The 13213-nt window shown below is 52.0% G+C and overlaps 1 protein-coding gene across 2 annotated transcripts; it reads left to right on the top strand.

The window, feature by feature from the left end:
* The first annotated feature begins 1137 nt into the window (after nucleotides 1–1137).
* Nucleotides 1138–4775, top strand: LOC136464234 (pectin acetylesterase 8-like). Of its 2 annotated transcripts, XM_066463194.1 has the most exons (13): nucleotides 1138–1425; nucleotides 1584–1709; nucleotides 1851–1933; nucleotides 2035–2164; nucleotides 2311–2390; nucleotides 2526–2612; nucleotides 2681–2805; nucleotides 3007–3067; nucleotides 3274–3327; nucleotides 3419–3496; nucleotides 3596–3701; nucleotides 3784–3929; nucleotides 4039–4774. In XM_066463194.1, the coding sequence occupies exons 2-13, from the start codon at nucleotides 1586–1588 to the stop codon at nucleotides 4159–4161; spliced, it is 1197 nt and encodes a 398-aa protein (XP_066319291.1). In that variant the 5' UTR covers nucleotides 1138–1425; nucleotides 1584–1585; the 3' UTR covers nucleotides 4162–4774. The 2 variants fall into 2 exon arrangements, with proteins under 2 accessions (XP_066319291.1, XP_066319292.1); XM_066463195.1 differs by lacking the exon at nucleotides 2526–2612 and having other exon boundaries at nucleotides 4039–4775.
* The last annotated feature ends 8438 nt before the right edge of the window (nucleotides 4776–13213 follow it).

A 13213-nucleotide genomic window follows, 5' to 3' on the forward strand; every position in this document is an offset into this window, starting at 1 on the left:
CGCTTTTCTGCAGATTCGCCCCCGGGCCCTGCCCCCGTCACCCCGCCAGGCTTCAGTGCCACTACTCCAATGTCCAATCCACTGACCACCACAAAACGAAGATGCCGGCGAGAGAGACGCCGTCCCCATCTCTTAACCGGTGGCGCCAGTTTCCGCGCTCCAGTGCTCCACCGAGGTGCACCGCCACCGGGCCATCGACCACGCGGCATGGCGTGGCGGCGTGAACATACAGGTTCTGTTCTAGTAGTTCTACCGGGGTCCGGGTCTCCTGGGCTAGATTTCACACCTTAGCAAGGCTAGGCCGAATTCTAGAGGGTGCGAACGGCCCGTTGCCACAGAGTCCACTGGTGGCAATGCCAACAACTGGGTGGGGGTCGCTCTCAAGGGTAACTGGGTAAGGCCCACTTCCGCTGTAAAATTACAGTAGCATGCATGGCACTTGCTCCGTATCACGTGAGCTCCAGCCTCTGCAAGTCCAAAGGGAACAAAGAAAGATGTTACCGAGGCCGGCAGACATTCCTGGAGATAATCCGTGTCTGTCTGATCCCCAGCACAGTCTCCGAGGGTGTATTTGGTATCGTATTCGTGTACGGTATACGGCAGCGAAGATACCGGAAAGGCCTTGTTGATATACACGAGACGATATCGCAGCGAGGATGGAAGTGACGAATCCCGGCTAGACGTACACGGCCGAGCGCCTGATATTTTCACTCCTCGGCATTCCCGGAATCATTCTAGCAGCCATGTTCCATAAAAAGAATAGGAACGTGAAACGTAGTCGGGAACTTAAGATGTTATTTTATAACATGAAAACGTAAATGTTTTCGAATCGGGAACGCCTCCGGCTACTAAGTTTAGAAGCAGCAAAGTTCGTCCCTCCTCTGCCCTCCACTCTCCTGGTAGAGTAACACGTATCGCCATCGCGTATTGGCGTGCCCTCCACTCTCCGTGATTCAATCCACCACCCGCCGCGCAGTCCCCACCGCAGCATCTACGGCGCTGTACAGCATTGCGGTCGGGCCATTACCGCTCCTCCACACAACAGACAGAAACGGCAGCAATTGAATGGCACGGTGGCGTTCAATTAAATTCAAATTAAACTAAATATCCAAATTAAATTCAGATTACACTAAGCACAAAAGACGCGGCCGGCCCGGAGCTCGTCGTAGAAACCAAAGGCACGCAGGGACGGCGCGGGAAGGGAGAGCGGAAGGGCCGACGCTCGGCAGGCGGCAGGCGCCAGGCGCCAGGCACGCGGTGGGGGGAACCCGAAAAGAGAGAGGGCAGGGCTGGGTACCTTTCGTGCTGTTGCCTGGCTGTTGTTATTGGGTTCCCCGTTCTGCTGCTCTGCTCAGCCCTCTGCCCCTGGCCTGCCGGCCTCCCTGCTTCCCTCCCCGTGACTCGCCGCCGCGCCGAGGCGTCCAGGTTCGTTTCCGTTCCGTCTAGTTTCCATCCATGGCTAGATTAGCTTGTAGTACAGCGGTTGGTTTGGTTCTGCTGGGTGCGTGCTTCCATAGTTCCATGGCCCTGTTTTGAGCGGCACGCGCTGTCCGTCTCATCTCTCGCTTGCTTTTGCTCCTCAGGGATGGCGGACCGGAGCCTCTACGCCTGGTGGTGCTGCGCCTTGCCCTGCGCGCTGGCGCTTGTCGCGGCGGACGGCTTCCTCGTGGACATCACCTATGTGGGAAGCGCCGTGGCCAAAGGAGCAGGTGAGCGCAGCTAGCTTTGCTCTTCTTCACCGATTCATTCATTCCCGGCCGCACGTCAGTCCTGTCGCAGTGTGCGGTTAGTGTCCAGTGGGAATCGAAGGGTTCGATGCGTCTATGCCTGAAGGATGTTTTCGTTCCCAGTGTGTTTGGATGGTAGCGCGCCGGCGTATCACCTCGCCCGCGGCTCCGGCTCCGGTGAGAACAGCTGGCTGGTCCATTTCGAGGTTAGCTTCTTCCAACTTGCAAGGAGAATGGTCACAATCTGCTTCAAGTATTTTTATATGTTCAGTTCAACTCAGTGCAGTAGTGCACTCAATTGCTGCAGGGTGGAGGATGGTGCAACAATGTCACGACCTGCCTGCAACGGAAGCGCACGCGGCTGGGGTCGTCCAAGGAGATGGCGACGCAGATTGCCTTCTCCGGAATCCTCAGTGATACGCTGGATGACAACCCAGGTACTGAATTTCTGTGGTAGTTGGCCGATGGAGAATTTACTCTCTCTTGACTGCTATACTGCAGTATCATCTTCGTTTTATAGCAATTCAGAACACCTAGACCTGTAGCTTCACATTCTGAATGCCTGTGCAACCATCGAAACCAGACTTTCACAATTGGAACAAGGTCAAGGTTCGGTACTGCGATGGTTCATCTTTCACTGGCGATGTCGAAGAAGTTGATCCTGTGAGTCCATACTCCACAATTTCTCAATCTTCTGTTTTTTAAAGATCCTGTTTTTTTTTTCTTTCAGATCATATGATGTTGCAAGAAAATCTACTACCATGACGCCCCACCTACCCTCTTTTGCCTTTTGTTTAGATAACAAAGCTACACTATAGAGGTTCGAGGATATGGCAAGCTGTCATGGAGGACCTGCTTGCCAAAGGGATGGACAAAGCTGAAAATGTGTGCATTCTTACACGCATAGATCCTGGCAACCATAATGGTTCGCAAGACTAACTAGATCGAGGCAGGCTCTAATTTCAGGCTGTTCTGCTGGCGGTTTAACCTCCATACTACACTGTGACAGATTTCATGACCTTCTGCCGCCGGCTGCGAGAGTTAAATGCCTTTCTGATGCTGGGTTCTTCATTAATGAGTAAGACAATAAATATCACTTCTACTAGTAGCCAGCCCACAGCAAAAAGAAAAAACACAGATGTGATTTTTGAGCCTTTAACATAAGTGCACATTATAATAAACAAAGTGCACTTACCTGGGGAACAAAACAAAATGGCTCATATAGCCTTTTCTGTACACTGAAATGCTTTTCTAACATATCTGATCCTTTTGCTGACAGGAAAGATGTGGCTGGAGTTGGGTACATTGCTGCTTTTTTCAACGATGTGGTTACAACACATGTACACACTTTTTACTTACCCGTACTAATAACTGATGAATATCATGTGGGGATAATTGCAACACATCCATTACAAGATGATAACGAGAGGATTCCTACACCTCAGTTCAGCTGATTAAATGAAACTTATTTCATTTTGCAGAAGTCCAGAACACATTGTTCACCTGTTATTCCATAACCTGATTACATTGTTTTCAAATGGCGTAGGGGTCAGCAAAGAATTTACCGCCTTCATGCACTTCAATGTTACCTCCAGGAATGGTAAGATATAAATTGCAAGCAGCATCACAATGCACCTGTAGCCAGGCAACACATTTCACGCACTCAAAAGTACATCTTGCTTTGGATGCAGTGCTTTTTCCCCCAGAACGAGGTGAAACAGATAAAGACACCTCTATTCATCCTCAACGCAGCATATGATTCATGGCAGGTTATCATTCGAGGATCTTCGTGACTGTAAATATAGGTGTCTTCCGTTATTGTTACCAATCTTTCTGTTGTTGTTGTCATATACACATTCTTGCTGCAGGTAAGGAACATTTTGGTGCCAGGAGTTGCTGACCCTCATGGTCAATGGCATAGCTGTAAGCATGACATAGGCCAGTGCTCTGCATCGCAGCTACGGGTATTGCAGGGTTGGTCCTATTGCGTCTGCATTTTCCAACAGGCCTGCTATGTCCATGCTTAACTAGTCATGTGGTTCAACATTCGGTGCAGGATTCAGGGGTGATTTTCTGAAGGAAGTGTCTGAACAAGGGAACTCCGACTCAAGAGGGTTGTTCATAAACTCATGCTTCGTGCACTGCCAGTCTGAGTCGCAGGAGCTATGGTTCTCATCTGACTCCCCCATGCTTGGAAACACAGTAATGCACCAAAAACCCTGAAGCTTACATTTCCATTGAATTAACTCGTGCTTTCAAAGCATGAGGACGTTTTGTGTTCAATCTAACGGAGTTTTTCTCACCTGTGCAGACAATAGCAAACGCTGTTGGCGACTGGTTCTTCGACCGCAGCTCGTTCCAGAAGATAGACTGCCCGTACCCTTGTGACTCAACCTGTCACAATCGGATCTACGAGGACTCATCACAAGCATAGCAATTACAGTGGCCTCACTTCGTACTGCCATTCACCGTGTTATTACATTTGACGCTCCAGCATTACTAACAGTAGGGCAATGCGTTGATAGCCATTGATTTTTCATGAATAAGATCCGGTGCCGGCGGCTAACTCGGTTGGTACCGGACTGCCAGAAAGTGATTGCAACTTCCGACGGTAGATACAGTACAAGGCATGGAAGCTATTTCCTATGTTCCACACCATGTTTACTAGTATATAAGCCGCGCGCCCCTGCGCGCGAGCGCAGGTAGCCATTTAATCTTATGATTGGTATACCTTGTTCACATAAGCATGACAAATATGTAGATGTTAATGAATACTAGCAAAACAGGAATGGATACTATTTTCTTTCCAGCTGCAAGCCTTGAAAACTAAACTGTGACAAGCAAAAAGGAAAAACGATAATGAGAACAGAGTGGGAAACTAAGAGACAGAAGCACAAATGTGATCGGCTTAAATCTCAAATGAATCGTGCATTTGTACCAACAGCTAAATTTGGTTGCAATAAGTACGCACTAAGAGTATTCGGGGTAGCTTTGAGCAGTACCGTAAATGAGTTGCAGCAAAAGTTACACTTTAAGCAGGTCATGTTCTAAAACTCTCCTGCATGGTGGGTCATGGATGAATGTTAACTAAAGTTGCCTTTGCACTCCACTCAGTCCAAACAACCGCTGTCCAAAGGTACTGCATCGCACGTAGCTATTTGTCCTCAAGAGTCTGCAATGAGTGTAGGATTGGATCAGTTGCAATGGAAGCTAGTAAAAAAAACAAACTAATTATTACACTGTAGTACGGTAACATGTAACGCAATTGAATTTACTCTATATGTTTCAAGCATCAGATGACCACCGATTTGTTTGTCACATATACTCTGAAGCCCCCACCCCCAAACAATATTAATTGTATTGTTATATACATGCACATTGTTTACTGAAGCCCATTGTCGGTGCAGAAAGCGACCAACTAGTAAATATTTGTAGTTTTGCTATACGTTGTGATTGGAGGTGGCTTAGCGCTCAATGACACAGGATTTATACTGGTTCGGGCAACGTGCCCTACGTTCATTTGGGGTCGGTCGGTGACTTTATTCCTGAGCCCAGACGCTCGAAGTCTGTAGTGGGGGTACAAACGAGAAGGAGGAAGAAGGGGGGATACAAGAGGTTCGGTTGGCTCCGACCGGAAGGATCACGGTCGGAACTGGGTGGTCCTGCGGTTGGGAGTGTTGATGTCGATCTAGTGAGTCTGAGCTTGAAGAAGTTGATCTCTCTTCATTGGAGGGAGCGCATCCCCTTTTATAGATGAAGGAGATGGCTTTATAAGTGAGAGGGAGAGAGTACAGATATTTCTAAGCCTTGCTGCCTACGGTGATAAAAACTGGATAATGGTTGACGTCCCCCAATACTGTCGATGTCGCTGTAGGATGTCAGATGTGCACAGGGATCGAGCTATCTTCTTCAAGAAGGATGGACGCCGGTACCTACAAATACTTCTGGATGCCTAGTGGTATGTGAGGAGCCGTGCTATGTTCACCCGGTATGGCAAAGGGCTTACCATATGGGAGTTTCTAGCGGCCCCTACAATACTTTGTGTTAGGGTGGCTGCAGAGCACTGTTTCGTGCAGGATATGGTCCCTGGTACAGTGGTTTTGACTTGTGAGCCATGCCTTGCCTTTCTCCGCACGTCTTCTGGTTCCTTCCGAGCGGGGTGTCCCCGGTCGGATGGCCCCAGTCGGCTCTCAGTGCGCCGATCGGAGAAGAGCGGTGAGTAGGGTTCCCTCGAGCCCTGGTCGCGGGGTCGGAGTCGGAAGCAGCGTTTTGGGCCAGGCCTTCCGATTGGAGAGACTGCTTGAGACGGCTGGTGCCTGAAGCGAGTGCTCCGGTCGGAGAGGTGGGTCAAAGAAGTTGACGAACGGACACTTGCTTCTTAAGGGTAGTCCCTCCGGTCGGCGACCGGACTACCCTTCCGGCCCGCTGTGTTTTAGTTTTTTGGGCTGGCCCATGAATTATATGTTGCTCTCCTGGGTCGAGCCTGGGCGTGGAAGCCGGTCCTCGAGGGACCCCGGGTTTATGAACCCGACATGAGCCCCCGGGTGATTCGAGCTGAATCGTCCGAGGGATTTTTTCGTTTGCTGGCGGGTGCACGCGAGCGCACCTACGGGTGTAGCCCCTGAGTCCCCAGGTGGTTCGGGTGGAACCGGCTGGGGGGTTCTTTGTGTGGTGTCTGTGGGTGCGTGTGTTTTTGAGTTTTAAGACGTAACTTTGTTTAACCATGGCGTCGTTGTGCAGCCGAGATGTTTTTTAAGCGTGGGGATTGGATTGAGACATAACTTATTGATCCCCGGTGTCGGTGTGCGCCGGGGATCGGTTGAGGAAGTTTAGTTTCGGACGTAACAGAGTTTGATCTTTAGCGTCGGTGCGTGCCGTGGGATCAGGTAAGGTGGAGTCACGAGCAGACCTAGGCGTCGGTGCTCACCGTGGATCGAGAGAGTTAGTTTTAGTTAGTGAAGCCATCTAAAGCCGTTACGCGAGTTTAGGAGTCGCGATCCCGGGAGCCGTAGCCGGATGTCGCCGATCCTGTCGACGCGAGTTTAGGAGTTACGGTCCCAAGAGCCGTAGCCGGATGTCGCCTATCCCATCGACGCGAGTTTAGGAGTCATGGTCCCAAGAGTCATAGCCGGATGGCGCCTATCCCATCGACGCGAGTTCGGAGTCGCGGTCCCATGGCATTTAAGCCCCCGAGCCTTGTCGGGCCTTCATGGGGGTTGTGAGTTATTTTGCGCTACCCCATCCGGTTCCTCACAACCGGAGGGGCTGAGTTTCGTCGCCTGTCCCGATCGCTCGGGCTCGAAGACTAGCTCGGTGATCTCGCTAACGGGTGTGATCGAGCGGAATCCGGGTCCGTCATTTGTGATGGGGTCGACATAGCCCTCTTATGGCATTCCACTACTCCTTTACCTGTAGCCTAGCAGATGCCTATGTTGTTCTGGAGACCGACCCTGGTGGCCTAATGGCCTCCCCTCGATGGAGATTCTATGGGCTTGGCGAAAGGTTCAGGATCGAACGAGAAGGTTAAGATGACCCGGTTTGCCAGACCGGGCAAAGGCTGCACGGTGCTCATCTATAGTTTTCTCCCCTGGCTCTATTCGGTTGCTCATATCGAATGAGGCAAGCCACCGCTTCGTGGTGCAACACGGAGCGTTCTGATGCATTTCGCTGCATGTGTGATGCTTAGTTCCTGAGCCCCCGGGTGGTTCATGCCCTAACCGTCTGGGGGGTCAGGCGTATGGTATGAAATGCGCGTATGGATATATGAAATGATTATAAAGAAATAGAGGGGCTTTGATAGTGTTTTACCTTAAAGACTGGAGAGACAGGGTTCGTTGGGCTCCAGTCAGGAACGTCCGTCCGGGACCTACGCTCATCAATCGTGGGTTAGCCTTCGTGTAAATAATTTTGTATTTAATGAACACATGCTTACCTTGATGACCTGAGAGACGGGGTTCAGAGAGCTTCAGTCGGAAATGTCTGACCGGGACCCATGCTCGTCATTCGAGACGGAGTCGACATGGCCCGCATGGGGCGCCGCTTCGCTTCCTACCTATATCTCAGGTGCTTATCCTGAGTGAATCGATCGACTCAGGAGGCTAGTTGATCTATCCTCGGTGACTCGATTGACTCAGGGAGGTCTGGTTGTCTATTCTGGCGTTCAAGTGAAGTTGTCGAGTGGCCGTAGTAGTTTGAAATTTGTGGGGGAAGCCCCCGTATAAAACGTTCGTGTGCTTAACAGCTATAATGGTATTTTGTTTTCTATGATGGAGTTATTCTGTTCGGGGAAGCTTGTCCCCTTCCGTTCCTTAGTTTCTCCTTAGCATAATTTTGTTTTAAATTTCTTTCTTTTTCATACCTACCCGTTTGTTCCGTAGGTCGCAATTTCGTGAGCCTGGGGCGTGGCCCGCGAGGCTCGGCCGGTTGTAGCCGTAGGAAAAGGTGGGGCGCAATCGGTCGAAATTTTTAAAGCAAAGCTACGTAAGGTAAATTTAAAGGAATGAACTACCCCTTTGTTAGGGTAGGAAGGAATTTCTTCATACAACAGTAAACAAAATAGAGATGTAGTACTCAATATTTATATATTTATGGAGCCCCCGAGCGACCCGGGTTGAAAGTGTTCAGGCGGGGGCGCTCTTACAGGAGCATGTGCTTTAACCGAAGGTGTTTAGACCGATTCTAAGGGAAAAACGACGTAGATGTTCAATGTTCCAAGTGTTGTTGAGAACATTGCCGTTGTTGTCCTCCAGTCAGTAGGTGCCCGGCCGGATTACCTCGGTTACCGTATAGGGTCCTTCCCAGGGTGGAGAGAGCTTGTGTTTTTCCTTCGTCGATTGGGTCCTTCGTAGCACGAGATCATTGACTTTGAGAATCCTTCCTCTGATCTTCCTTTTGTGGTACCTATGGAGGGTTTGTTGATAGCGGGCGGAGCAGACAACGGTTGTCTCGTGGGCCTCTTCGAGCAGATCGACTATGTCTTGTTGAGCCACCGTGGCTCGGTCGCGGTCGAAAGCTTTTACTCTCGGTGCGCCGTAGTCGAGGTCGGAGGGCAACACAGCTTCCACTCCATAGGCCAGGAAGAAAGGTGTGAATCCCATGGATCGGTTTGGGGTCATTCTTAGGCTCTAGAAGATTGCTGGGACCTCTGCAACCCACCGCCCAGCGTGTTTGTTGAGTCGGTCGAAGATGCGCGTCTTGAGTCCTTGGAGGACCATGCCGTTGGCGCGTTCGACCTGATCGTTAGTTCGTGGATGTCCGACCGAAGCCCAATTAATTCTGATGTCGTATCCATTGATGAGGTCTTGGAGCTTCTTCCCGGTGAAATTAGTTTCGTGGTCAGTGATAATACAGTTAGGAATGTCGAATCGATAGATGATGTCGAGGAAGAATTTGACCGCCTCTTCCGAGCAGAGATTGGTGATGGGCTTGGCCTCTATCCATTTGGTAAACTTATCGATTGCTACGAGTAGGTGGGTAAAACGGCCTAGACCTTTCTTGAAAGGTCCCACCATGTCGAGGCCCTAGACCACGAATGGCTAGGTGATTGGGATGGTTTGGAGCTCTTGCGCTGGTAAATGGGTTTGCCGAGCGTAGAACTGGCATCCTTCGCACCTGTGGACGGCCTCCTCTACATCTCATAGCGCGATGGGCTAGTAAAAACCTTGGCGAAAGGTTTTTCTGACCAGGGACCTTGGGGCCGCATGATGCCCACAGATCTCGGAATGGACCTCGAGGAGGATCTGTTTTCCCCAGCTGACGGGAATGCACTTCATGAGTACTCCTGACGAACTTCGTTTGTAGAGTTTGTTACCGAGCACGACGTAGGTCTTAGCATGTCGAGCGATTCGTCGGGCTTTAGTTCTTTTAGGTGGGAGAACCTCCTCGAGGAGGTAGGCGAGCAGTGGTACTCGCTAATCGGTTTGATCGAGTACCAATACGGCGACGTCCGTGGGTGACGTCGTTATAGAGGTACTGGGATCAGAACCCCCGAGCACCGGCTGGCCGTCGGGGTGTGTCTGGGTCGGATCTTCTAGAATGCGGGCGGACGGCTCATGGACGTCATTGACAAAGACTCCACTCGGGGGCGGATCTCGCCTAGCGGCCAGTTTTGCGAGGAAATCAGCGTCGTCGTTGTCCCTTTGAGGGACGTGATGCAGTTCGATTCCCTAGAATTTGTCCTCGAGCTTGCGCACCTCTTGGTAGTATGCTGTCATGAGGGTACTTTTGTAGGAGGACTCCTTCATGACTTGATCAACGACTAGTTCCGAGTCGCCACGGATGTAGAGTCGCATAGCGCCGAGCTCTATGGCGATACGTAGCCCATTGATAAGGGCCTCGTATTTCGTGGCGTTGTTTGAAGCTGTAAAGTAGAGGCGGATGGCATAGCGGAGCCTACTCCCGTCTAGGGAGATCAGAACCACTCCAACCCCCGAGCCAAGTGCCATTACGGATCCGTCGAAGTACATTGTCCAGTACTCATGGGAGACGTCCTAGGCCGGTAGCTGGACCTTCGTCCATTCGGTGACAAAATCCGCGAGAGCCTAAGAATTAATTGCGGTGCGGGGGGTATACCTGATGTCATGGCCCATGAGTTCAAGGGCCCACTTAGAGATTTGTCCCACGGCGTCACAGTTGCGGACGATGTCTCCGAGTGGGTATGAAGTGACGACTGTGACTTCGTGGTTGGTGAAGTAGTATAGGAGATTCCTAGTCACCATTTGTCGGTGTTTTGGACCGGGAGGTCCTCAACCAACTAGTGAATTTATCCTGCGTGTTCTTGATTCTAGATGGTGATGCAAAGAGACACAAGGATTATACTGGTTTAGGCAATTCGAGCCCTATGTCCAGTCTAGGGGATCGATCTTGTATTCCTTGCACCGAAATGCTTGTAGTAGGGGGATACAAGCTAGGTGAGAGAGGGAGCCAGTCCTAGGTCTCGGCGTGGTGTGATGTGGGCTGCTTGAGACGTTGCTCTCAGGCAGCAGGGAAATGTGTGTGTTATAGGGTGTTCTTCTTCGTCCGTCCCCCCTAAATGGCCCAAGTCCTCTCCTTTTATAGTTGAAGAGAGGACAAGGATAGTACATGTGCTAACTATACGGCATCGTGCAAACAGAGGTGGCGCGTCCGAGCCCTATGGCGGTGTAGTCATCGGAGTGGTCCATCCTTGGAGCACTAGGGTGGCGTGCTGGTCACATCCGATCCTATGCATCATGGGAGCTCTAGGGCTACCTCAGAGTGGGTGCAACGGTCAGCGTGTGAGTCGCTGTGGACTGACTGTGCGTGAGGCCAAGGCTCGGTCGGTGCCAAGGCTGCACCATAGGGGGGGGTCTCGGCAGACATGAATCCTGAGATAGCTGAGACCTTGGTGCATAGTGTCGAGGCCCTGAGAGAGCGGTTGATCTAGTGCTCTGGCTTGAAGGCGGTGATGACCTGGGCTAGGCTGTCCATGTCATGTTGTTTTTGAGGCGGGGATCGCAGGGCACAGTGTAGTGTGAGCGCTGATCGTGGGCATAGCGTCAGAATACAGTGACCGGTAATCCCCGTCGTGCCCTATCTTAGCCGGTATGGCGCCGATGCGACCTCATATCCCATCGGCCATTCCATGGTGTCGAGCCGTTGTCCAGCTGAGATTGCGGGAGTGGTTGACGTATTAATGGGACATGACGTGCTGTCGGGAAGACCGGCCGAGGCGGGGGTGACGGGCTATGGATAAGCCGGCCTCATGTGAGATGGAGAATAAGGCCTCGCGCGAGATAGAGATTGGTCTCCTTGCCGAGGCCTTCCGCTAGAGGTCTCGCATGAGGCGGAGATTGTGTCTCTTTGTCGAGACCTCCCATGAGAGGCCTGAGGCAATGCAAAGAGCCGGGTGGGCTCGGACGGGGCCAGTTATGAGCCCATGGCTTTCCCTCTAACTTTGCCATTGATGGGATTTTAATGCCTCTTTTGGTGTACGCTCGGGGTACCCCGTTTTATGGTACCCGACAGTAGCCCCCGAGCCTCAGGGAGGGTGAATGCATTCTCCCTGAGTGTTTATCGGGACTTGATTTGTAGTCGCTCCCATAAGGATTGTGTTTTGTTTCTTGAGGTTTCGGTGGGTGCGCGCGAGCGCACCCGCCGGGTGTAGCCCCTGAGGCCCTGGAGGAGTGGAGTTATTCCTCCAGGGGCTTTTTTCATTTTTTCGTGTTTGAATGAGGAGTTTTTATCATATTTGCCAAGCCCACAAGTGCGAGTTTGGGTCACGGGGGTCTCGGCGAGGTTGCAGGAAGAGCCCTCTAGCCTCCGCACAGAGCGAGAGGTCCGTCAGGGGTTCCCCTGGCTTTTGGTACGACCCTCATGCTTCCTTTTCACTCGAAAGGAGGGGTGGAATGTGCCAGGCTACCCTCGATGGGCACGAGCGTTGGCACTTCCAGTAAGCTATTATCGGGTGAGTCCGAGTGGAGGCCCGTGCCCCATTTGCTAGGGGACAGCTAGCGGTCTAGAGACGCACTCTAAGAGTACCAGCGGGTTTCTCTAGTGGGTGCCGGGCCGTTTGCTGGGCCTCGGTGGCTCGGTGCCTCCCTATGGTGGGATCCCATTCGAAGACTTCCTTGCCGGTCTCGGACCCGACTTAGGATGCCCCAAGTGATTGTTCGCTCGGGCCTCAGCCATTCGTAGGCTCACCCCAAAGTTGTCCCTAACTCTGTTGCCCTAGGGCGGCTGTTGAAACCCCTTGGGGCCCAGCCTTCGAACCCCTAGACCGTAACGGGCTCGGTGCCCTTTTTCGTATTTGCAACAAACTTCCAGTGCGGACTTAGACTGTTTGTCTTTGTCTAGGGTGCAGGAGGAGCCCCCAAGCCTCCGCTTGGAGCAAGAGGGTGGTCGGGGGACCCTTGGATTTTTTATTCGACCCTCACATATCCTTTTCGTTTGGACGGAGGGTTTGTTTGCTGAGCCCATTCGGGTGCGAGCCAGAGCCGCTGGGTCTCGACAGGGTTGCAGAAAGAGCCTCCTAGCCTCTACACGGGGCGAGAGGGCCTTTGGGAGCTCCCCTGGCTTTTTATACGCCCCTCGTGCTTGAGGGTTTATTTGCCGAGGCCCCTTTGGGTGCGAGCCTTGGTCGCGAGGTCTTGGCGAGGTTGCAGGAAGGGCTCCCTAGCCTCCGCATGGAGCAGAGGGCCGTCAGGAGCTCTCCTAGCTTTTTGTACGACCCTCATGCTTCCTTTTCGTTCGGAAGGAGGGGTTGTTTTGCTGAGGCCCCTCGAGTGCGAACCGGGGTCACTAGGTCTCGGCAAGATTGCAGGAAGAGCCCCCTAGCCTCTGCACGGGGCAAGAGGTCCGTTGGGGGTTCCCCTGACTTTTTTGTATGACCCTCATGCTTCCTTTTCACTCGGAAGGAGGGGTGGAATGTGCCACGCTACCCTTAGTGGGCACAAGCGTTGGCACTTCCGGTGAGCTGTTATCGGGTAAGTCCGAGTGGAGGCCCATGCCCCGTTCGCTAGGGGATGGCT

This window comes from Miscanthus floridulus, chromosome 7, assembly GCF_019320115.1.
Source record: "Miscanthus floridulus cultivar M001 chromosome 7, ASM1932011v1, whole genome shotgun sequence".
Lineage (NCBI taxonomy): Eukaryota > Viridiplantae > Streptophyta > Magnoliopsida > Poales > Poaceae > Miscanthus > Miscanthus floridulus.

Excerpts from the sequence above, each read along its gene's own strand:
- LOC136464234 (XM_066463194.1), top strand. The coding sequence starts at position 1,586 with ATGGCGGACCGGAGCCTCTACGCCTGGTGGTGCTGCGCCTTGCCCTGC. Across the intron at positions 1,934-2,034 it reads GCTGGCTGGTCCATTTCGAG|GGTGGAGGATGGTGCAACAA; the intron begins GTTAGCTTCTTC and ends CAATTGCTGCAG. Across the intron at positions 2,806-3,006 it reads GCTGGGTTCTTCATTAATGA|GAAAGATGTGGCTGGAGTTG; the intron begins GTAAGACAATAA and ends TTTTGCTGACAG.